The 24,741-nt window shown below is 38.7% G+C and overlaps 1 protein-coding gene across 1 annotated transcript in view; it reads right to left on the bottom strand.

Annotated features, from left to right (window-relative positions):
* SLC15A5 (solute carrier family 15 member 5) overlaps positions 1–6,672 on the bottom strand; it is a 34,330-nt gene extending 27,658 nt beyond the window's left edge. Inside the window, exons 1-2 of the mRNA XM_086466948.1 lie at positions 6,303–6,672; positions 4,305–4,527 (exon numbers count right to left, since the gene is read on the bottom strand). Coding sequence (XP_086323074.1) covers positions 4,305–4,527; positions 6,303–6,672 — 593 coding nt within the window. The remainder of the gene's footprint in view (positions 1–4,304; positions 4,528–6,302) is intronic.
* Positions 6,673–24,741: the final 18,069 nt, after the last annotated feature.

Here is a 24,741-nt window from a genome sequence, read left to right as displayed (position 1 = left end):
GTCTTATAATTCATCTAGAATTGCCTTCTCAACAATAAAAGAAAAACCTTAACGTTGTAGCAGACCAGTTACCCCTCAACAATCCAACTCCCAAGCTTTCCAGCTTGATCCCAACTGCAAATGATGGGGTAGGGCAGGAGCGAAGTATCAGTCTACCATTGCAGCTCCCTGTATGAGCAATCACAGCAAAATGTTTTGAGCTGAAAATCCTAAGAGGGGGACTGCAAACTGACACCTAGGAGACTTCCTCAACTCCATTTCATTAATTTAAAATAATTTCTAGGTGGCCTGCCGTAATTGCCAAGACAAACTATAGTCGTATTGCAAGTTACAGTACTGAAGTGCCTGCTGTACTCCTTCCATGTGCTATGACGTTGGCCATTACATCACATCTAGCTAGTGCCAAGAAAGCAAAATCTTTACCATGTCAGAAGTACAGACCTTGGTAATGCTACTCAGGCCTGTTCAGTTACAAACCCAACCATCTGTCACCCTGCTAAGGGATGGGAGATGACCACAGGGCTGTGCAGCAGTGGGCATGGGAACGTGCTTGTGCAGCTTACCTCCCAGGACACAGGGCAAGTGACAGAAGAAAAATGAGGTACTTCACCAGGGCAAAGTCAGTGCTGCAGAGAGCCACGCAGCAGCAGCTCCCCCTGAACCAGTGGGGACATGCACAGCAGTGAGCTCTCCCACTTCATGCATTTTTCTGAAGTCACACCAGGACAAGTCTGAAGTTCTAAACCAGCTACCATTTCCTTTAAGTAATTTACATTTTCAGGACATGATCCTTATCAGAATCATGGACTTTTCCCCTCCGTTGAAAGCATCTCTAGCCACTTTGGAATTACATTACTCTGTGATGACGTTATAGTTGGAGGGATTTTGTTGACCCCTGTTCAACTAAAGCTTTTTAAAAAACCCTAACAGTTACACAACTGGTTCAGCTAGAACTTCTGTAGAAGTTTAAAAAATTGTCAGTTAGGAATTGTTTAAAGATAGAAGTTTCAGTGGCTGTTTTCCAGGCTTTCTAAAGAAGTGTGTCTGAGCTACCCAAAGTCCTGACACTCTTCATGACTCTACGATTGTTTCACTGGAAGTAGGAACCTCTAAAGAAAACCCTTGAGTACAGGAGAGTGCTTTTGTTTTTCACCACCGTATAGCAAAGTACTGTAAGACTGAAATGTAAAGCTCCTGTCCTCTCACAGAAATGAAAAGAAAAAAAACCCCAATGTGGTTTAGCAATCCCTGAGGGCCAAACAAGAAAGATAAACTAACGTCAAAGCACACATCAGAATTTGTGATTCACTCATGTCATACTGACAGCAGCAGACCAGAAACTACACAAACAGAAACACATCTTGCTACCTCTTATATACCACATATATCTCATATTACAATATTTGGATTTGCATTATGTAAAGTGTCTCAGAGATCCTAGTAGGGCATAGCTGAATTAGATAGATACATCAAACTGAACATCACGTCCAACTTTGCAGGGAACATCTCCTTCCTGGAGCTTCAGCACTCTTGAGGTCTCCTCACAATGAGAGCCAAATGCCAACGGGGAGGTTCATTTCAAGAATGCAGTCCATATACAAATTTAAATGCTATTGTGACATGCGCATAAAAAGCTAATAATCTTATTGTAACATTTTACAGAAATGTATTCATTGTAGTAACTTTAAAGAAGTAACATCCAGGTGACTTCTTATTTAAAAGTATTGTTTATGTTTGTACAGTGTTCAAAAAGTTTTCCTTAATGTAACAATTGAGACAAACCTGGTGAATGAGACACTCAGATCAAGTAAAATATAGGAAAGTATTCTAAAATGGACCTTTTGTCACTTTTTCAATTAATTTTGAAGACTCAGTAGATTTCCTGTCACTTGAAATATTATTTGCTTTTATTTTTTAAGCATATCTAGCTCTCACAATTTAAGTTTCAATTTATCCAAGCTCAGACCGAGATATTCCACATATGGACTAGTATCCAAGCTATATATCTTTCTATACCACAGCTTTGTAGGAAAAGGTAAATTTTTTCAAAATCGCTATGGAGTTCTCTGCACAGAAAAGGTGGGGGAAAAAACTCCCCAAGGGGTAAAAAAAAATTTTAAAAGTCAGATAAATTGTCTCCAGGATAATGAATAGAGGGGGGGAAGGGAAATACTACTGGTCCCATGTTCTTGGCTTTTTTTTTTTTTTTTTTTTTTTTTTAAAAAAACAGCAGATCGGTAAGACAAGACACAACACTGCTAATTCTCATCCCCAGTCTGGATTGTACCCTTTGCTATCATTCTCTGCTCCCACAGGCAGAATTTACTTCTCCTGCTGCAAAAATAGTACCAGTCTGTAACCTTGACCTTAGAAAAGCAGAAGTCCTTAGGGAAACATAGTCCAGCAGAATCCAAATCCCTTCTTCACTTAGCATTGGTACATTCTGTTTATTTAAGAGGTCAGAGTCATAGTTCATAGTAGGGGTTAGAACCAGACCTTAGATGTGCAAAGCAATCTTCAAGGATTGAATACACAACAGGTAATTACAGGGTCTTTTAACCCAATCTTTACCCCAGTAATTCTGACTGTTTAAATAGAACTTGGCTAGGAAGACAGACTCAAACTCACCAAGAGTATGCACACATCTCGTCTTCTATTATTTTAAAATTAAATTCTGTGACAAGCACCTACCAAGAGAAAACAGCCTACCAAGAAAAAGTGATTATATTCTGAGAGGTTTTAATGAGATTAAGAATACTAAGAATGAAACTTCCATTTTTTAAATCTTGAGATTGCACTTAAACAGACCCTCCTTGGATGCTGTTGCAAAAATTATAAATTTTTTTTTAATTGTACATGTGCCTTTCTTGATATTTCCAAAGTTCCAAGAACTGACCCATCTGGATTCCCCCAAGGAACTTTTTATTCGTATTATATCTCCTTTGTAATCAACACTGAGAGATGTCACTTTGATTAAACACAATTCTGAACGGCTAAGACCACAGTACAATAAATTCTCCAGAGCTATCTCTCAGAACAACTGATTGCTCTCCATTCTTAATCCCCCAGAGTCTTATTTAATCAAAATTATGTTGCTAATTAAGGATTAAAACTCCAAATAGAGTAAAAAGGAAGGATTTTTTTTTTTCTTCTCTCCTATGGGCAGGTCAAGGAGGCAGAATCTGCTCTGAGGAACTAAACGGTCTCATCCACCTTTGGTAAAGCTGACTTATTCACTGAAGTTTGGATTTAATTCAAAACTCTTTGATATTAACATAATTGGAGGAAAAAAGAATAGCCAGGAAAGCCATCCCCAAAGGAGATGAGATCTGATTCGCTAAGATCTTCATTGATTCTTTAGCATTGCATTGTTAATATGCAAATACGCTCAGTTTTTATTTTATTAACTGTGCATGTATAGGGAAAGGAGAGAAAAGGGGGCAGTTTAGGGCTTATTTCATCCTGCCTTAAGCAGGAATCTGGAGGTGCCCACTGCGACTTCTTTGGTCCTCACTCCACAGTTTAACCAGATAGTACAGGTGAATGTATATAGCACTCTTTAGTGCTACAGAGGAGGTAAAGGCAAACATATAATCAAAAACGACCTCTCTGATGCACTGAGCGAGTGAAAGAGTTAACATGAAAAAAATTAATTTTAAGAACCATTTTAGGATCAATTTTTCCTCAAAGTTTTCATAAAAAATTGAAAATATTCAAACAAAACCCCCAAATGTCAAATGGTTTATCTGATGTCAAAACTTCACAGCAACAGAACTGAAACAATTCAGCAGATCCCTACCACTGAGCTTCACAGTTAGAGACTAGTAGCAATCCCTAGTTCCAGCAAACCATCAGCTTCTTCTGCTGCCTGTCATTGCTAAAAGTTTACTCTGATGTAAATTCTAATATATCATCAAATTTTGCCACTCTTAGGGAGTAACAGCAAAATATCCTAAAGGGATAGACATGATAAAGGTAGAAAACCAAACGGAATACATTGTTCTAACAGCAACTAGGTTGACAAGTCTTTGAGCATTTGGGCAAATCAGTTCATCCTAATTCTGACTGAAGATTTCTGTAGGAGGCCAAAATATGTGTTCACCTACTGGTCCTAGGAAAATGAAAAATTTAGGAAAAGTTTTTTCAGAAATTCTTGAAAACTATTCTAAAATCTAAATGTTTTACAGTTAAAAACAAAACAGGAAACCCACAATCTGTAGAATCTGCCTTGTAAGTCAGCAGTGAATTTCAAGGCAATGCTCTATCATACCCAAGAGACATTTAGCTGAGATTAAGTTACCAACCAGTTGAAAAAAGAAAGAAGTTCCTTCGGTCCACAGTCCTCAAGGTTGTATGCACTTAATGGACAAACTATAGCTCTTACGCCTCCTATTCCCAGACTAGCTGTGAGTAGTGCAAAATAGAATATTATTTTCTGCTCCCTTTTGGTTAGCGTATGAAGTATATGTCGTCTGTCAATGTAAATATCTTCAAAGGGAAATGCCACAACAGGTAATAGTGCTGTGCCTGGAACAGGAAAGAAAATTGTGATTTGAAATGGATTAGAATCAGACTGTTGAATAAGACTTTTTTTTTTTAAGCAGTTATATTGAAAAGACAGATGAAAAATCAAAAGTACACAACAGAGGAGTGCAAAGAAGGAGAGTCTTAATTCTGTAGAGAGGCAGAACCTTTCTGGATGTTCCTATATACAGTAAGGCAAGACCACTAAGGGCCTCCAAGAAAGCAACCTTCCTCTGAAATGCTTGTTAGGAGTCAGGTTCTTCATTCAATGGAAGAGCTCACTCTGGAAACAGAGCTCCTCTCACTGGCCTTCCCCATTGCCTGTGTATAGAGGGCAGTACCTCTCCACTTGCTTGAGGGCACTAGTTAAAACATGTAACTTCACTTGGTGAACCACCAAGCAACCAAAGAAAAACCAACCCCAGAACAGTGGTGCAGTGCAGCCTTTTTTGCATCATCTTTATTCTTGTAATGGGAATCATAATCTAACAAACAAGTTCTTAAAAATTGTATAGAAAATTTTCTTTTTTTCCATGAAGCTGCAGTGGAAAATACATTATTTTCATAAACTTTACCTATAGGAATACTGCCATGAATTGCACTTGCCACCTCTAGTCTGCAAAGCAAGTCTTTCAGATATAACCATCTACAGGTTCTCCAAGTTGTAATTGGAGACTAAACTCAAAATATATCAATGTGTCAACACCACCAACATTAGCCATGATTGTGCATCAAACCCTAATATGTCAGGAATTTAGTTTAATGATCTATCTAAAAAAAAAGTTCTGGTTAAAACAATACCCAAATACACCAAACTCTGTTTGTGTCACTAGTCTTCTACTTTAAGATACTCATTGAAAGGACAAGTGGCAGCAGGAGATTCCAAACCGGAAGCCCATGGGAGAAACAGTGGGACATAATAGCAATCATTTTTCTAGGCTGCTTGCATAATGTTTTTGCCATCAGCTCAAGAACACTTCAGGAATTACTCTGATTTTTTCCTCACTTTTTTGCGTGTCTAAAAAACAATGTGGCTGGCTATTACAGAAATCACACTTGCTTATGCTCAACCACTGGTCCAAGTAAAGATTATTTCTGTCAGCCTGGTTTAAGTTGACAGAGTAACCACCAGCTGTGAGATGCACCAATTGCTACAGAACAGTTATACTTAGTTTGACCAATGCTTTTTGTAAAAGATTTCCAGAATAACACACGGGGAAGATTCAGAACGTGCTAACAGAAAGCAGGCTCTCAATACAGGTATTAGGATACAGCCTCTCTACTTAAGGCAGTTCGGTTAAACTGGTATGTGCTTAAAAACATCTTTCCCTCTTGTCCAAATACAACAGTCATATACCTTTACATACAATAAAGCCTTACTACCAACAGCTGAGAAACAGTTTCCAAACTCTCTCTCAAACTGTCTCTCTGACTACAGCTTCGCATTTGTGCTAAACACTAATAAACTTAGATGGCTGTTAAAGGGACCAATTTTAAGAGTTGACCATCCATGTTCCAAATAGCTAAGCCACTTTAGAGGACTCAAGTTTGTGCACCAACTATCCACAAGATACACATGCAAATGTTCCTTAGTCTTACTCAAAGCACTGCCTCACAGAAGTACATAAACAAAAACAGAGGAGAAATGAAGTCATTAGCTGTTAGAGAAGGTGGCCACAAGACTGGAGAAAACTCCTTAGATTTCAAACACAGTGCTCAAGAACTATTTCCACAACAGAATTACTAAAACACGAAATAGTCGCCAGGGTGTCACCTACCTAGGAAGTGTAGAAACATGCAGACGCACACAAGCTTGATCCTCCCCACAAGGCACTCGGCAAGCCAGCCAACCAGTACTGGCGTCAGCATGGAGGTGCCTACAAAGCACATATTGACAATAGCTGCCTGGTAGTTGCGATAGCCAAGTTTGACAGTGCAGAAGAGAATCATGTTGCAAACAATGCCAAAGAATGTGAATCTTTCGCACAGCTCCACCAGCAGCACACAAACAGCCTCTTGGAGTTTCTTCTGAGATTGAGACAGGTTTCCAGCATGGTTGCTTCTCCCAGGCAATCGTCTTTGCTCCTTATCAGCTGTGTTGCTCAGAAGTTGCTTCTTTTGTATATCTCTTCTGTCTGCATCAGGCATGCTTGTCTTTTTTGACTACGACTGAGTAGAGCAGCTTAAGTTATAGGTATATTTCTGTTCTCCTCCACTGTAATTAGCAAAGTGGTGAGACTCTCACTTTGAATTCCACACTTTGCTACTACAATTTCTTAGGGCACTTGTCACTTCTGTGACATTACATATAGGATCAAAGAGTATTAAAAAAAAAATAAAATCAAAAAGCTATTATCAACATTTCAGCTTCTGAATTTAGCAACACTCAGGAACTCAATGGTTTAGTGGGCATGGCCAACCTAATGATTCTACAATTCTAAGTTTATTTAATTAGTTCATTTGGGGGTGAACAAGATTTTTCCACCAGAAATATATTATCTATTAAATTATGTGAATCCAATGCTCTACGTGCAACTCTACCTGTATGTTTAAAGATAAAGGTTTAAAATGCACATGAAAGCTAACATTTCAGCAGAATTCAAATAATAAATCAAGAAAATAATTTGGTTAAAATGATCTGATACTGTAATTAGGCAACAAGTGAAGAACTGCAAGCAAAGATTTTTTTTTTTTTTAAGGTTAACAATATCTAATCATTATTAAATTTCTTGTTATTTTTGGTTGAAATTCAGATAAAGTTAATTATAAAAATAATGCTACTACATTTCAGTTAGAAAAGCAAGTTTTAAAAGAAAGGAAGTTGAACTACTAGCAAAGAAAAGAAAAGGCAATCTAAAAGCAACCTAACTGTTTCTCTAGCCAGATATTGCACCATAGCTACAATGCATCATAATGGCAAGGGCACAGATGATGTGTTCTCTCATATCAACCAAAAGCAATTACAAGCTTGAAAGGAAATCAGGAAGAACCAAACTTACAGTGCTTTATAATGCTCCTGCTACCTTATCCACAGAGAAGTTTCCTGATTTCCCAGATCAGTTTCTCCATTTTGTGGAGCTCATCAAGATCACTAACACCTGTTTGAAATACTCCCAACTAAGAATGGGAAGCATTCTGAATTTATTTTGCACAAACATAAATGCATACATGTTACAAGGCAGTGGTAAATCAGGTCTGCTTCTCTAAACAGAGCTCTCAGTGCCCCTGACAGCATTTTTTGAGCATAAACTCTGCTGTTTGTTTCCATCTGTTCGTATAACTACTTAAACATTACCTTTTCAGATCTATTTAGTATATGACAATTTCTGCATCCCAGAACAGATGCACAATAGTATATAACCAGTATGGATAGATTCCAAGACCACCTCAAAAAAAAAAAAAAAAAAAAAAAGTAATCATGATTCAAACACAAAGCCTAGAAACTCTGAAGCATAAACCTAAGTAGCAATAGATTGCTCCCTAAAATAATGATTCTGAAATATGTATTTTTAATCTACTATGAGTCTAAAGCAAGAATGCCCACAGAAAAGAACTTACAGTTTTCAGAGGTTTCCAGTTTGAGATTAAAACCATTATGACTTGTAGCACATCAAGAACTATTTCCGTCTTCTGATCTATGACAGCTAAAATGATCTTCATTTGGATGAATTGACCAGAGAAATCCAAACTAGAAATCAGTTATAACTCAGTTTAGCTCCTCTATCAAAGCCTAATGAAACCAATCCCAGATTAAAACAGGACTAATACACACGTGGATCTTCTGTTGCCTGAAGCTACTCTTACCCAACTGTTCATGAAGAATTTTTTTTTAAGGAAATACAACTGTATTTTAGAATCAGATAGAAAACATCAGGATAAATACACTCTAGCTCCTATAGATGTTTCAATGTAAAATAGTCTGTTTTCATACAAATTATTTTTCTTTAAAGAGTGCAAAGTTTACCTGTTCTCATGGGTTCTAGCAATTCAAAGTGAATCATATCATGACAACCGGTAGCAACAGCGGGGTTACTAGCTGCGACAGCTGTATCCTAGACCTCATGTGGTTTCATTTACCTTAATTTTGGATTACAAGCTAGGAAAACAGAGTAATTGACCGAGCCTTATAAATGCCATAGAAAGGAGGAGGTGGGTGATTTTCATTGTTACTTTTGAATTGCCTTTGCATGTGGCTAATACAGGTGTGGTAGTTATGATAGTCACAGATCACAATCAGTACATGAGTTAACATGTTGAATGCTAAGAGAATATGCAACTTCATATAACAATATGATTTTTATTGATTTATTTTTTCGATCACTTCTGCAGCAATTATAGGTTGTCTCTCTAATTGCTCCACATGGTTTTAGTTCAATTCTGGTTGAATCACCTGGCATTCATTTGATTTATTCTTTATACACAAGGTAGTAGGATGCACAATGCCTGATAAAAAACTATTATTTGTATTAACATGTATAGAGCTTTATATATACTGAAGCAGCTAGAAACTAGCTGCACCAAAATAACTGCTATTTCAAAATCCAGCCCGTCTGGCAATACCTCTGTCTGCCAGTAAGGATATTGTATAATTTAAAAAATTTCTTCTTTAAAGGATAGCTTTCAAAATGGGACAGTCAGATCTTGGAGAGAAGTTTAGAAAAACGCTTGTTCTCGCATAAGTGTCAGCTCACTAGAGGTCTGGCCATTAATAAAACAGCTGCTATTTGGTGGCCTGTCAACCAAGGTAGAAGGTTACTTCTACTCATACTGGAACCTATAAATTAGCATTAGGCAAGTGAATAAAGTTGCACAGGTTGGAACTGAAATCTTCTCCTAATTTTCTCTGATGAGTGACAGGTGTCATTATTTTTATTACAGGGGTAGTTTATTGAAATTGAAGAGGCAGAACTTCAGGGTCCAGCACAACAGTTCCTCTGGCTACAAGATAGTAGTGGCTCTAGACCTCTGTTTATGTCTAGAAGGGTCAGTCTTTCTGATGCTTTAGCAGATTTAATTTAGCTTTACTCTTACTCTTTTAAAGGACATGTGAGAGGTGTTACCCTTCATCATAGCAGCAGCTGTGGTTCCTGCTAAATATCTGGGGCGGAAACATAATTAGCATGGACAAGACTGACAATGCAACACAACAATTTTGACACTGTGAATAAAAAATTACATGGGTCAAATCTTTCTAGTTAGCACCAGGATCCCCATTGACTTGTATGGGTTGCGAAGTTGGCTGAATGACCACAGACCTGAGGACTGCATTTTTAAAGTCAGAAGACAAGCGGAGCAAAAGCTCTGGGCAAGAGCATTGCCAAACAGGGGCAAACATGCCTGGAGTTTGCTGCCTGATGGTGTTAACACAGGTCCAAGGCAGGCTGAGCAGGCAGCCACAGAAAAGAAACACAGCTCGAAGCTGAATGATAGAAAGGGAGAAAGCAGGAAAATGCTGCAAAAATAAGTTTGGAGGAATGCTTCTGGCACCAAGGGTTTTGCTACAGCTCCAGGTGACTGATTAGAAGAGTTAAGCGACAGAAAAAAGATATGTGGTAAAAGCACAGGCTAAGACTAGACTTCATGCTTTTCAAAATCACCACTTAAATTTACTTCTCTTACACATATGAGGAATGCTCAGTTTAATACATAATATGCAGTTCCCAGCCCAATTTTGATCCCTGCAGGATATCCTTCAGCAAGGGCAGCTAACTATTGCTTTCTGCACGTACTGCTCATGCCTGCTGTCATCTAGCACAAACGTGTGGCCTCAGAGAAAGGGCTAGGCACTCTGGCGTTAGGTATATCCTTCTTTCTTTTTTTTCCTTCCCTGCAGTTACATCTACAGTAGGGGAAAAATCAACAAATGCAAATTACCAGTCTTTTGAGGCATAAAATTAAGCTCTAGAAGATGTGGTCTTGTACAGGTTGGAGATGACCTGCCGCTTGTGAATGTGCTTCACAGGACTTCAAAATAGCTGTAAGGACAAAGTTTAGTTGTAGAAGGGGTAAAGCAAAGGTCCATGTTAAAAAAGAAAAATAGTATGAACTTTCTTTATCTTTTTCTGTCAACATTTTTGTTCTCGTTTGTCTTTTTTTTTTTTTTTTTTTTTTTTAATCTTTAGGTGTTACTTTGGACAATGTCTTATTTCCTATGTCCTATATCCTATTTCATAGATGAATAATGAAACTTCTATTTAAAATGTTACCTCAGACAACCATTTTAGCAACTTCTGCACTGCCTGTCACTGCAGTCTTAGAGTACTCTGGCTGCTGTGCAGACAGTCTTGAAGAAGAACTGGGACAGAATATGACAGTGCTTCTTTTGGAGGTCACATCACTTGAAACATGTATCTGATGCTTCTGAAGAACTTCAGCAGCATCATTAAAAATGCTGACTAATATTTGTCTGACTACCTACCAGAAGAACAAATACACACAAAACCTAAGTGCTCTGGGAATCATGTAAAAGGTCAATTGAGAAACTGAAATGCAGTCATTGGGAGGTTGAGAAAACTTATTTATGAAATCTGTTAGATTAGCAAATCTACTAAAATAAAATTGTTTATGTTTAATAAAGATCTCTTAAACGTAATAAAAGTACACTTTGATGTCTGAAAAATAGCATCCATGAAATAATGTTATCAAAACTACTGACTATATGAGAAACTCTCTGGGAAGTTCTGGGGCTATGGTACCACATTCTGTTTGAATAATTTTATTCTCCCTTTCATAAGTATACTTGCAAAACCTTCATACAAAACCTTCTGCACTTCAGCCAGATGTAACCAGGAACCTTAGCCCAGTTCTGCCCTGCTGCAGGATAGATGTAACGTCTGTCTTGTTCCATGGCAACTTTTGTCTGTGAAAGTGCAAGACCAGGGTGAGACTTAATTTAGGGAAAAACTGTATTTTAAGAACTGTATTTGTTTATTTTTCCTTAATTAACATTTCCATAATTAACAATGATGTGGGAAAGAAGAGAATCAAATCCCTCTCTCAGTAATGGCCAAGGGGTCCTGGTGGAAAGTGCAGACAGGACCTCGTCCAAAAAAAGCTTTCTTTTCTCTGCTTGTCCTACAAAAGACTGATGTAGCCATTTCTCCCTGGGTCCTTCTTTTTCCCCAGTGTAATTTTTTTTCTCTCTCTCCTATTGAAGCAGGGAGCATGGCTAAAGCACAGAGCTGATGGGAAGCAAAACTTCCATTGCTTTTTCCACAGTACTAGGGCAAGTACAAGAAAGTACAAGACATGGACAAACAGGAGTGACTCTAGTGAAGGGCCATGATGATGCCGAGGGGACTGAAGGACCTCACATATGAGCAGAGGCTGAGAGAGCTGGGACTGTTCAGCCTGGACGAGAGAAGGCTCGGGGGATATTATTAGTGGGCTTACATAAATACCTGAAGGGAGGGTGCAAAGAAGATGAAGCCAGGCTCTTTTTAGTGGTGTCCAGTGACAGGGCAAGAGGCAATGGGTACAAACTGAAGCAAAGGGAACTCAATTTAAACATAAATAAAAACTCCTGGGGTCATCAAACACTGGAAGAGGTTCTGCAGAGAGATTGTGGAGTCTCCATCCTTAGAGATATTCAAAACCCACCTGGACACAGCATTGAGCAACCTGCTGTAGATGACTGCTTTGAGTAGGTGGGGTGGACTAGACAATTGCCAGAGGTGCCTTCCAACCTCAACCATTCTGTGATTCTGAGCAGCAACAGTAAATACTTTGCCAAAGCAGAATCTAAGCAAGAAAATGACAGAGGGGAAAAAAAAATATTTTCTTGCCCAGTTGCTGGGTATGCCCTCTATGAATGAGAAAGGTTTGCTAATTTACTTTTTTTTTTTTTTTTTTTTTTTTTTCCAGGGAGATGGTTTTAAAATTGCTGATCCTCAAACCTTTGCTATAAATAAAAATTATTTTGGCATGATTACCCTGCTCCTTCAAACCACACGTTTTATTTCGGGGATTTTGTTCAAACATATATAATTATCTATGCTAAGCAGTTTTTCTAAGGTTTTTGTCTTATTGCACCTAGCTGACGGTTTTATAATTCAGGAGTAATTGAATTGCAATTATTTTTCATGATGCATGGTACAGTTTTATATCACATTGTTGGCAGATATTCTTTATAATGTCGTTTGGTCTAATGGGAAAATTAGAAGTAGTTCTATCATATAGAAAGATGGCTTTTTTGTGTCATGTTATAGTTTGCAGATGGCACTCAGGATATTTTGTTTTGACATATAGATTTTTAGGTACAGACCGAAATGAGATTCTAAAGCAGGTTCACAGTTGAGACAATATTATCTGTACATCCAAGATGATTTCAACTATTCTCCCATAGTGACAGTTCATTTATATTCAAGTCCATTTAGTAGACTGTGGTTAGTGTTCTAAAATACATATATAAGTACTATGTGATGGCGGAGTTTCTGCTCTAAATTCATCCTCGATCCAACGTAACTGGTTTCAGAGAAGCCAGGAAAAGATGTCAGCATCTTTTGTAGAAGCAAATATTAATCAGAACAGGGGATTGACAGTAGATCTCCCACCTCACTGAAGAGCTTTCCAACCACTGCAGTGCTCAGATAGTCTCTTAATCTCTCCTGATGGAGCTGTAACACATTGTGTAAAACTTTATGAGCTATAAGGAAGCTGACTTTTGTAACCTAGAGATTAGGGCTGCTCTCCTGGAATTTGGGGAGAGGCAAATTCAAGGCTCTATGTCAATGAATAGTTAGCTATGTCTCCAAAATCGATAGTCCTCAACACACAGGAGTGAGGAAGCACTACCTGAGAAAAGCACAGTTTGGCACACTGGATGTAGGATAATGGTAGAAAATGAGAGCTGAATGCTAGAGCCAGCAGAGCATCCTTTACAAAGGGAAAAAAAATACTTTGAAGTTTTCAGTTTTGTCTACAAAATAATGTTTGGAATCTCACAAATTTTCATGCGATGGGTCAATGATCATACGAAACCCAGATCGTACGTCCATATAAAATTCTCATAAACAGATGATCACATAAAAGTCGATAACAGAAAGTTTCAGATAGTCATCTTGAAACCCATTTTATTTCTCTCATCTGTTCATACACATTTCCACCTTGTAAACTGGTACAGTAAAGAGCATAACATCATAACTTTATTTATTCAGCTGCAAACTTGAATGTCCACAAGCTGAAAACTGTGTGACTCACTACAGACCCTGTCTACAGTACCTTGTGTGGCTTGACTGAGGGAGTAACTGGCAGAATTGAAAATGCTTCTCCTTGCAATGGCCAATATTTTCTCATTAGAAATGGTTTTTAACGGAGTTTTCAGTCTTTATGAAAGGTGTCAGTATTGCCAGCAGGTCAAGGTAAGTGATCCTTCCACTCTGCTCGGCACTGATGCGGGGATGTCTGGCGTACGGGGTACAATGTCCTCTGTTGTCAGCAGTTTCCCTAAAATGAATGAAACTGAAGTTACATTCCTAATCTGGGAATAGGTACAGTAGAACTGTTTCTAAATTACCTCTTATTCTTGCAGTAAAGTAAAGACAGGTTGGTTGAAATTTTGTACCAAGCATGATCCAAACGCAGATCTTGTTTGCTTTCAGGGTTTTGGGATTTATCTTCTAGACATGGATGTGAACTGAAACCATGAGTCTGAACAGCTCTGGGCAAGTTTGGATCCTGACTTGATTTCCCAAGTGCAGGAGCTTCTTTAAGCTTTCTTTTATGTTTGACAGTTAATGTGGAAGCCATATGCATCTTCTAAAGTGTGAAGCCACATATTGCTTCTTGTTTTATCTGGCACACAACTACAATAGGGCCTCTATGTCACCTGCATCTAACCATTGTAATGACCTTTAACTGGTGTCCCAGCAAATCAAATTAGCAAGCTACAAGTAGTACAAAATGCTACTGCTAGGATCTAATTCAGCATAAGGAAGCGTAAATAAGTAGCTGTAGTTGTACTTTTAATTGTGGAAATAAGAAACCAAAGGTCTCTTTGGATACTACAGCCAGTACAACACAGGTTGAGCTCTTACTTTCTTTTCTCTGGTCTTTTGAAACCTTTGTGAAGAAAAAGGAGCCTGAATAAGAATTCTAGATCTAAAACCCCTGGGAATGAGGCTCATCCCTAATTTGAAATAGGCAGGTCAGTACACTGTATTGCATAGTGACATAAAAGTGACTAAAGGCCACCCTCATCATATGGCTGTTTGAAGCATATTCGTCTGCAGACATATGCATACACATTTTGTTCCAATCAGGTCTTCCAAACTTTGATTGTCAAATGCAGATGACAAACCGTCAATATTTTAGTAATAATTCTGGGGAAATCCATGCACAGCTTCTGAAAGCACAGTCTGTGTGGAGCAGCAGGTCACATAAACTGCTTTATTTAGTTTCCAAAGAAGTCAGCGGGTGCTTGGGATAGCATTTCACTCAGTGGTATGGGCCATGAACTCTCCATTTTCTCTTCCTTCTTGTTCCTTTTCCCTGTACCCTTATACCAGAGTTTGAAAAAGGGGATGCATCTAGGCTTAACTCTCACAATCTCTGCCTCTAGGATTTTTACAGCCTCCAAATGTTAGTGCAGTAGTACACAGAAACCTTAGCAAAGGGCAGAATCCTTGGTCCAGATATGAGTCTCAACATAAGAATGGCTTGCCTTGTCAGAAGTGCTCAGCACCTCCAGTCTTCACACCAGTCCACGAAAGTTATGGCTGCTTGGTACCTAAGGAAAGGCATGGGATGTACTCAGATACCAATCTTCTGGCACTGACACCTCCAGATTTCAACACAGCCCAACTCAGCTGATTGCTTATGAGTTTCACTAATGCTGTACTAAAATGCTGTCACTGAATTCATCTAGTACTTTCTTCCTACAGTCCTTCAAAGAGATCCAATGAAGAGGTTAAGTACGTTGTACGTGGGCAAAAAGAGAAGGAAATCATGGATTCCCTTATTTTTTCTCTGGCTTTCCTTAGTTAGCTGGAGTAAAACACAGTATTAAACCACTGTACAGCCTATAACAAAGTACCCTAAGTTGTCTTTAAATATGAGGCAGCATGTATGCTACTGAGTTATTACTGGAGAGAAGACAGGCTAGTGTCTGTTACATGTTGTAAGTGATTTGGTTATTATTTCAAACAAAGCATGCTTTTTTATTAAAAGCAGTTCAGTTCCTTGTTTTAAAACCATCAGTACATAGAGAAAGGAAAGGAACAGCAGATATCAACCTAGGAGAGAGTCAAATCAGTACATTGCTATAAAAAACCCAGACTTTTGAGAACATGGCTAAGCAATCATCATTGCAGAAGCATGATTTTAAAGGCCCGCTGACACTCTCAGTAGAGGATGCCCAGCTCCGTCAGGAAGGTGCTTTTGAAAATCAATAGACATTATGAGACTCACGGTGTTCAATGGCTCACACTGATGATATGTGAGAATAAGGAAATATATTTTGTTAACATGTAAGTGTGGGGAGGATCTATATTTAATTTCTCTAGATGTCTTGTCATTGAAGATGGCTGGTGAAAAAAATCTGGTAATTAACTTCAACTTAAACATAGCGGATTAACTTTTTTCAACTTCAGTTACTGTTTAACCTGTCTGATTTTGACTGAAACAGATTAAAGAAAGCTCACGTAATCCTTTCCACTGATGGAACTGGTGGGTACTGTGATGTCTGTGACAGTGTACTGATGTCTTCAGCTGCAAAGGTTTATGAAAAGAATGTCTGCCCATGCTTCAGATGCTGAGATCAATACATCGTGTAACTTTATAGCCGCCTATACTTCTGGGCCTCTGTTATTTGATGACTTGAATACACTTTTTCCTGACTACTTATGGCAGTTTAAAGACACCATTGAATTTCCAAAAGTATAGTTGCTCCCACCTAAATTCCAGTCTATGAGATCTGAATTTGTATTTGGAAATACTGTTTTCAATTCCTGCTTAATAAATATACTACAACCATCAATGGCTGTTACACCTGCTATTCAGCACTCACACAGAGTGCTCGTCATGTTCAATACAAGAACTGCCTGCAATATCTATCCATGCAGTCTTCAAAGCATGGAAGCAATTTAAGAGAATGAAAACCAGAACAATTATTATTAACTTTGTTTATATTCGATACATCTTTCAGATTAGGAGTTGTTGGTTTTTAAACACTGGACTTTAAATTTCACTCTTAATTGCTGGTGTATGAATTTCAGGATAGAAATATAATTGCTTACATGGATTACACAGTATTTAAAAATAATCCTCTCTCATTTGAGACATGCAATATACTACAGTTTGAAAAATTCATTTTTCAGAGAGGTGCACTTGAATGTGCGATTCCAAAACAATATAATCACACCAAATAGCTTTATCAAAGACAGCAATTCAAAGCTTTTAGTGCAAATGCATCACAAATGCTTACACTTAGAAATTCTCTTTGTAAGATTGTGTTTACAGACTCTGCCACAATAGGTAAAAGAACAAAAATATCTTTGATGATTTAGAAGAGAAAAGGGTAGTACTGAAAAAGAGATGAGAAAGAATGCAATGCAAGACACTATTGAAAAATAATTGATACTGTTACAGGAAGAAAGGCTAAACTCAAAAAGAAAGACAGAGAGGGAATAATAATGAAATAAATTTGGTATTAGGTGTTCACATTTTACCATTACATACATAAGTGTTTGCACATCAGTAAAGTTTTGTCACATTCATACTACACATTGACCTAAAACCACATTGGAGTTTCTCAGCTTTCCTCTCTATTGCTTTCTCCTTGACAGACTTTTTGAAGATCTTAGATATGAAATCTTTCAGTGAGATGTACATCAAGTAATTATACTTGTGGCAGAAGCCACATGAATGTGGAGGAATGCAAATCAGGTTTTGGTTATCACACCAGGATCTGACAGGAAAAGAAAAGCAAAGGGACATCCTAATTTCCTCACCCAGTTCTTCTGGCTGAGTTGGAATGGTGAAGGAGAAGCCTATGTGCTGAGAAATGCACAGGGGGACCACACAGGCTACACTGTTTAACAATGATACAGCCATATCACCAAAATGCTTACCTTTCTCCATGTGTAACAGTGCGCATGAATTTTGGAGGTAAGAACTCAGGTGGTAAGAGAAAAAAATCTGGAAGTGGCCCCAGAAATTGGTCTGCGCACATGTAAAAGGAACCGATACCTCAGCACCTTGCACAGTTTTAGTAAAGATTATATTTTGGTTTTACTACAATGGTATCTATCTATCTGCTATACACAGTTCCCTTCAGTCCTCTTTCCCAAACAAAACACCACCACCATACTTGAGAGAACAGTAAGACTTTAAGACAAGTGCTTTAGAAATAGTAACTGTTAAACTTTCGATGACGTGTGCAAACCTGTTCAGTCTTTTTTTTTTTTCTTCTGGATTGTGAATAATCTCTAATTAAAAAGGAAAATTCGTTAATAATCTCAAAGCACAAGATGGATTTACTCTGGGGATACTTGCCATGAAATGAGTTTCTGTAAAACACAGCTTTACTTTTTTGCAGAGTGTGGAAAGCGTGGAGCGAATGAAGTAGAGGTACAGACTATGGCTAACCCCAAGTGCTAAACTAAGGAAATCAGGTTGGCTTCCACCTTTTTCTTCCACTCTCCACCTTTTCCTTCCACTCTCCACCTTTTTTCTTTTGCTGTATTTTCTACCCCATCCTCTTAATTTCTCCGCCCTGCTGCTGTTTTCACTGATCTCCAATTTAACCTGGCCTTTATTTACTTTTTTCTATCCCTGCACATTCTTATTATTCCTCTGCAGAAAGGAGCAGGAACTGAGATTTTTGTATCATTATTCCTCTTCAGCCTGTTCCCAGACTCCTTTTTGTTATCGCCACCTTTTTCTCCCATCTCCCTTTCTACAGTTTTGATGCCTTTTCTTTGAGGGGGATAGAGTGGTAAAGAAAGATGTAAAAAAACAGAAGCTGGTGAGAATTTATTTTTCTCAGAGTATGCCAGTTCTTTAAAAATTGAACAATTACACTACATGGGTCCAGGTTAGCAAAAATCCGGTAGATTCATGCTTGTCAGGCCAGATTCGTGCAAGACTTGCCTGCCTTGCTGTCTGCCACCCCCATGGCAGCCTGCTGGCTGCACTGCCTTCAAGTCAGGAGTGACAAATGCTCCAGAGCCTACATCTCTTTAATCATCTACCAGGGCTGGGATACTTAGGCCAACAGCTGGACTTTGGAACAGCTGGAACACACCAGCACGAGTGTTTCCATCGATGAAAACTTAAATATGTTGGGGTCTTCTTCCAAAGCTGCCACAAACACATTTTGAAATACTGACTAACCCTATGAAGTTGAACTGGTTTATTTTTTTTTTTTAACCCTCTCCACGCTGCAGGCTAGCTGGGACAGTCAGGAAACGCAGTTTTGCTCCTCTGTGTTCCAGCGCCCAGAGCCCCAGCAGCACTAAACCCAGCAAAAGTGTACATAGTTGCTCTCTGCAGTTTGGTGCACACTTAGGAGCAAGGAGGGGATGGAGTATGTTCTGTCAAAGGGAATCTTCTGAAGATGCAGGTGCTACAAATCCAACAATCCTTCCAGGGCATACAAAACTTGCTGAGATTTTGGAGGAATATACAGTTACTAAATACAGCCACACATTTAGCATGTTTGGCAAATGTTTCAAGGGATGAGGAAGGCACCTTTGGTTCCAGTGACTTTCCATAATTTCAAGTTCACATTCCGTGGAAGACTTGCAAAGAGTTTATGTCTCCCCAGTTATCATACCTCACTACATCAAAATCCACACTGAATTCAGATTGGTTCTTACATTTTTTACTTATGGTTTGATTTACGATTTACTTATGGTTGATAGACCACATAACTTGGTCTGGCTCCTTCCAAGAGAAAAGAATCATTCAGGGAGATGTTTAATATGTTTGCAACTAACTGTTAATATTCAGGCGGCTGACAGAAGAAAAAATAGCACAGTTATATAGTCCCACTGCAGAGATGTTACATTTGTAAGATAACCTCCAACACAGTGCTTCCAGCTCATGTTTGTTCGCATACTTCAGAGGAATGTTTCCTAATCATCCAAAGAAGTTTACAGTGTTGTGTTGAGTTGACACCAGTTGAAATCAGGTCAGCAAGCAAGAGATCCCTCCTGAAAACAGCTGTATAGCACTTGTGTGTGCTGTGCAAATGGCTGCTGCTTCCAGTTTGGTGATGAAATCACGATACATATTTTTCACAGTGAAAGATTTTGGCAGTCACACAAGCATGCCTGCATGGAGTTATAAAATCCTGAGCAGATCTAAGCTTGAATCTTAAGTTTTAAAATTTCTTTCTTCTCATAGTCCATAGTGTTTCACCTCTGGATTTTGCAGGTAACCCTCAGTAGGTCTGGCAGAATTTGCCCTTCTCTGCAAGAGAAAATGGAATATATCCAAGGGCAGGTAGGATTTCAAGTCTTTGGCACTGAATAAGGTAAAGAGTTAGGTTTCAGAATATGTGTATGAAAGTAGCCATTAATTTATTCACTATGATACATAGCAGTGTTTTTAAAATGCATCTGATCAGAGCACCAACTGTTTTCAACAACTTATTTGTGAATTCTTAAGTGTGAATGCGTATCCAGAGGCTCAACCTGATAGTCTTTATGAGCCTCAATTTTCACAGGATGTCTCTAACTAGTCACTTTTGAAAACATTGTCTGTTGCTAATTAAGTCTGGCACGTTTCTGTCAGATAGGCAGGGAATGTTACTTGCCACACTAGAGATGGGTCAATTATGATACAGAGAATTTGTGGCTCCCTTGCAAATTAATAGCAGGGCCAGATATAGAAATGAAGAATCCTAAATAAGATCAGAGGAGAAACTAAGATTCTAAATAATAACTCTACTTACATAAGGATGAAATCAAAGCCATTCCAAATTTAACATTGGAGGGGAAAAAAAAGGAAGCCTTTTCAAAACATCCAACAGTGTGACATTCAGATCATGGGCTTGATGTGTGGGGCACACTGTTTAAAGACTTTCTGTCACTGGACTTAGCATTATGTTGATGCCTGCCTTGCTGTGAGAATAACTTCTGTCTTGAACCCACAGAATTTTTCCAGGCAGATGTCCTCTAAATTGCTCTGCCTTGCAAAAAGGCAATTAATTTAAGTGAATCTGATTTTTTCCAAAATCAGGCATTAAAATAATCCTTACCCAGCTGTAATCCTTATCGGAAACCCTTGGCAAGAATTGGTTTTCACTGCCTATTTGAAATCAGAAAACCAATACTATACTCCAACTATTGCAATATATTTAGCAAATTTTTACAATGACACAGACTTCTATTTAGTTCTCAGGAGCAGCTTCCTAACATGGTGACACTGGGACCGCTGATAGTTAGCAAACATAGAATGGTCTTATTCTGCACAGGAGTTGGATCCTCAGAAATTCTTCTGTGCTCAGTGGTAAGGCTGCTGATGCTACTGTCAGAAACCTTATATTTTCCTGCCTCAGTGAAATGGTTTTGCCACACTTGTCATCGTTAATGATATTTAATACAGCCCATAATGTGCTATCATTATCCTTGGCCACAAGAAAACATAGTTTGTACCTGAAGCTGCTCACAATCTTCTGATCTGGCTTTATCTGCACTCAAGACCTTTCCCAGCACAACGTTTTGGTTGCCTTTTTGCTTTTAGCTGTTACTGCAACACTAATAAAAACTTCAGAGTGCAATGCAGTAGAAAATCACCACAGATAGTTCCCCTTGCTATACAGGGATTACTACACGACTGAATGCTGCTTTACAAGGCTGTAACAACAACCAATGGATTGTATTACTTTAACTACAGTGGTATATTTAAAGTGGCACAATCCTGGAGCACAGACAAAGCCTTATTTACCGCTTGAGGTATAACAGCTGCATAAAAAATTATATTCCATAGATAAATCATCCCATGATCGTGGCAAAATACTGCATTTAGCATCTCTCTGTGCCAGTAAGAGACTCAACAAGGCTTCAGACACCTGTTAATGGAAAACAGAGAGGCTGCTTATTTTTATTACCTTCAAATTTTTTTTAATACTAAGCTTGGTATTTATCAAGAATTACTGATTTTATTTCCCCTGTGGAAATTCAAACTTTGCTGAAAAGAAAGAGTCTCCAGGATTTTCACGATTTTTTAACAAGCTATGATACTGAGCTTTTGTATTTCCTAATCCAAACCTGCGCTGACCATATCTCAGGAGATATTATTGTGGAAAGAATTAGTGAGCTACATTGTCCCCACTCAGCATGCATTTTGTGCCACTGAGGGAGGGACACGGTACTTGTCACCTGGCTGCTGCTACCTGAATGTCAGGCAGGTCCCCTATGCAGCCAGGTTCCCAGAGTAAATAAGAACCTCCTAATGCTGTGATAGTGTCTACCATTTGGGAGTGTGATAGGATCTGTTCATTTTCGGATGTTGGGGTTTCCTGGAGATCCAGCTTTCTTTTATCTACCACCTATCTCACCAGTTAGTTACTTAAGCAGATAAGGCTTAAGAAAATACTGCCCAAGCATGTTTTTGGTTTTTTGAAAGTAGACTATATTCTGTTTTTCGCAACACAGGAAAGTGAGCTGCAATCATGTGCCGCATTGGAAAACATAACTTAGCTCTACGCTTCCTCTTTTTTAACTCTTTATGTCTTCAGGCTATTCAGTACCTTTTTGTAAGTGCACAGACTTTGTGTGAGAAGAAATAAGTGGGATCAAATTAATACTGCTGCTAGTTATGGAACTTCAGCATGGCAGGACTCCACAGCAAGTGCATGGCAGTGGCACGTATTCCTACTGGCTGTGAAGACCTTCTGTAGAACTCACCCAAACTTTACCAAACCAGCAGAAAGGATTTTTTTTTTTAAATTTTCTTATACATTCAATATTGCTTCCAGGTCACAAGCATTCCACTGATGTCCCACTGAAAAGTCCATTCTTCCACTGAGCAGGAGTTTGCCACATGCATGTTATCCCCTTCCGTACCTGGATGGGGGTGGCTGGGCCATTGAGGAAGAGACCAGCTCAGGATTCTTGAACTCCACGAGACAACAGCACACTATTAACAACCGGGCAGTGCACCCAGAAGCTAATACAACATGTGAGCTTCCTGCTTCCTTGGAAGCCTTTGAAGCCTTCCAAGGTTTCATAGACCTTCAGAAAGTCAGGCTAATAAGCAAAATTACTCAAAGTGTTTTTACAGCTTTGTTAAAGTTTTAGCTCACTATCTTTTTCTACTCAGCAGACTCTTTCTGCTTCAGCTGATAGCAAGGATCTAGTGCAACTCCAGCCTTGAGACAGAAAGATACTGACCAGACAGTGAAAAGCTATCAGCCTCAGCAAACCTGCAGATACTATGGTTCACTGACTATCTAAATTGTATTCATACAGCTCTCGTCATAAGAAATATGCTGGGTAAGTTCAGGGGCAGGTTATCATGCCACTGATTTACAAACTTTCTGATTTTATCTTTTTTGTTTGTTTGTTTTGCATGTAACAGTTTCTAGAAAAGGGTCTGCTTTTATTTTTAAAGCAGTTCTGAAGTAAGCTAGATATCAACGAAAGCTGTCAGATACCCAGTAATGGGATTCTTTATTTTCCTTGAGTTGGTTCTGTTTTTTCTGGGTTTTTTTTTGGTTGGTTGGGTTTTTTTTTTTTTAGTTTGATTTGGGGTTTTTTGTTTGGTTTTGGTTTCGGGGTTTTTTTGATGGTTTTTTCTCTGGTGGTTTGTTTTGTTTTGTTTTGTTTTTTTAACAGAATGGGAAAAACAAGTTCTCCGATAAATCCTCATTTGGTGTTTCTAAATGCTGGTCAGCACATGCCTCCTCCAGGAGCTTAAATTCCTGTAGTCCATTCAGCCTTCTGCCTGTTGGCTGCAGCTACCAACAAAGGCTTATTTAACGAGTGCCAGTTGTGACAGTACATTTTGCAATGCTGAAAGACCAAGGATGCATAACTTGCTCCGAGAAAAATGCCTCATCTCAATCGGAGAGAGCAAGAAAAAACCACAACAAAACCCAACCAGTATTGAGGAACTTCTGCCTGATAAAGACTGAAAAATATTTTAAACTTCATTAGAAAAATAAAGTTTGCCTGTTTCTCCTGTTTCATACACTGTGCAGGCAACGCACACATGTGCTGTCACATTCATATTTTACGGGCTATTTTCTTCCCCCAAACCTTCGTACCTTAGATTTGAACTTTAAACTTGTGACAGTGTTATGTTCATTAGAATAAGAATCACCTGCTATTTCCATTGCAAAGCTCCCCCTCAGAGGTTATCTTAGCTGTTTTATAAATCATATCAGGAGAAAAGCTGGCATAAAGGTTGACAGCTCACTCTAGATAATCATTTCCCCTTCTCTTAAGTGACTTTAAGGAGAAAGGAGTGTGCAGCTTGCCAGTTCAGTTTTTAGTGGTCAAGCATCCACATCTAACCATCACCAACACACTGACTAAATTAGCTTTTAAGTATTCTACTGAAATGCAGGAAAATCACAATCCTGCTCAGAAAGGGAAAGAATCTCAAACATTCATCAGCTATCAAGCTCTATTTTCTCCGTCCTCCCTGGGCAGAGCTCATTACACGGAACGGCATGAACTCCAAAGCCCTTTGACATAGGCTGGCAGTTGAGGGGAGGCTGAGATTTAGATTACTGTTGATTTTTCAGCTTCTTCAAGAGTTGGACTGATTAGACTAATAGCTTATATGGGATATGATTTCAGGAGAAAACTCCTACACCGTAGGGGCAGACAGAAGCAAGTTAGTTCTTATAGGAAACAGAAACTACAACTAAGCACAACAGCCTGTTAAGTAGAAACTTAAAGGGAAGAAACAGGCACCAAAGAATCCCGGGTTTAGGAGAAAAGGTCGCCTGATGTATTATGCTTTTTCTATATACATTAATAAAACCAAATCCTAGGCAGAGAGACTGAAGCAGTCTGGAAACTTCCCAGGCTGAGTTAGAAAGGGAAAAAAAAAAAAAAAAAAAGAGAACTGTCCCTTTTACACTGCACTTCATCATGACCTGATTACAGGCTTTTTGCAATCAACAGGAATCTTCCACTGTTTCTATTGGACTTTGAAGCCAGCGTGGTTGGAAGAGAAGGGTTCACTGTAGCAGGTAAAGTGAGGGGTCACAGGCAGCAGACAGAAAGCCTTTCTTGGAAGTTGGTAGTGACAGCAGCAAGT

The sequence above is a fragment of the Leptosomus discolor genome, chromosome 1 (genome assembly GCF_034619465.1).
Source record: "Leptosomus discolor isolate bLepDis1 chromosome 1, bLepDis1.hap2, whole genome shotgun sequence".
NCBI lineage: Eukaryota > Metazoa > Chordata > Aves > Leptosomiformes > Leptosomidae > Leptosomus > Leptosomus discolor.
The sequence above is the reverse complement of the archived record's forward strand: the minus strand, read 5'-3'. Positions and strand labels throughout refer to the sequence as shown.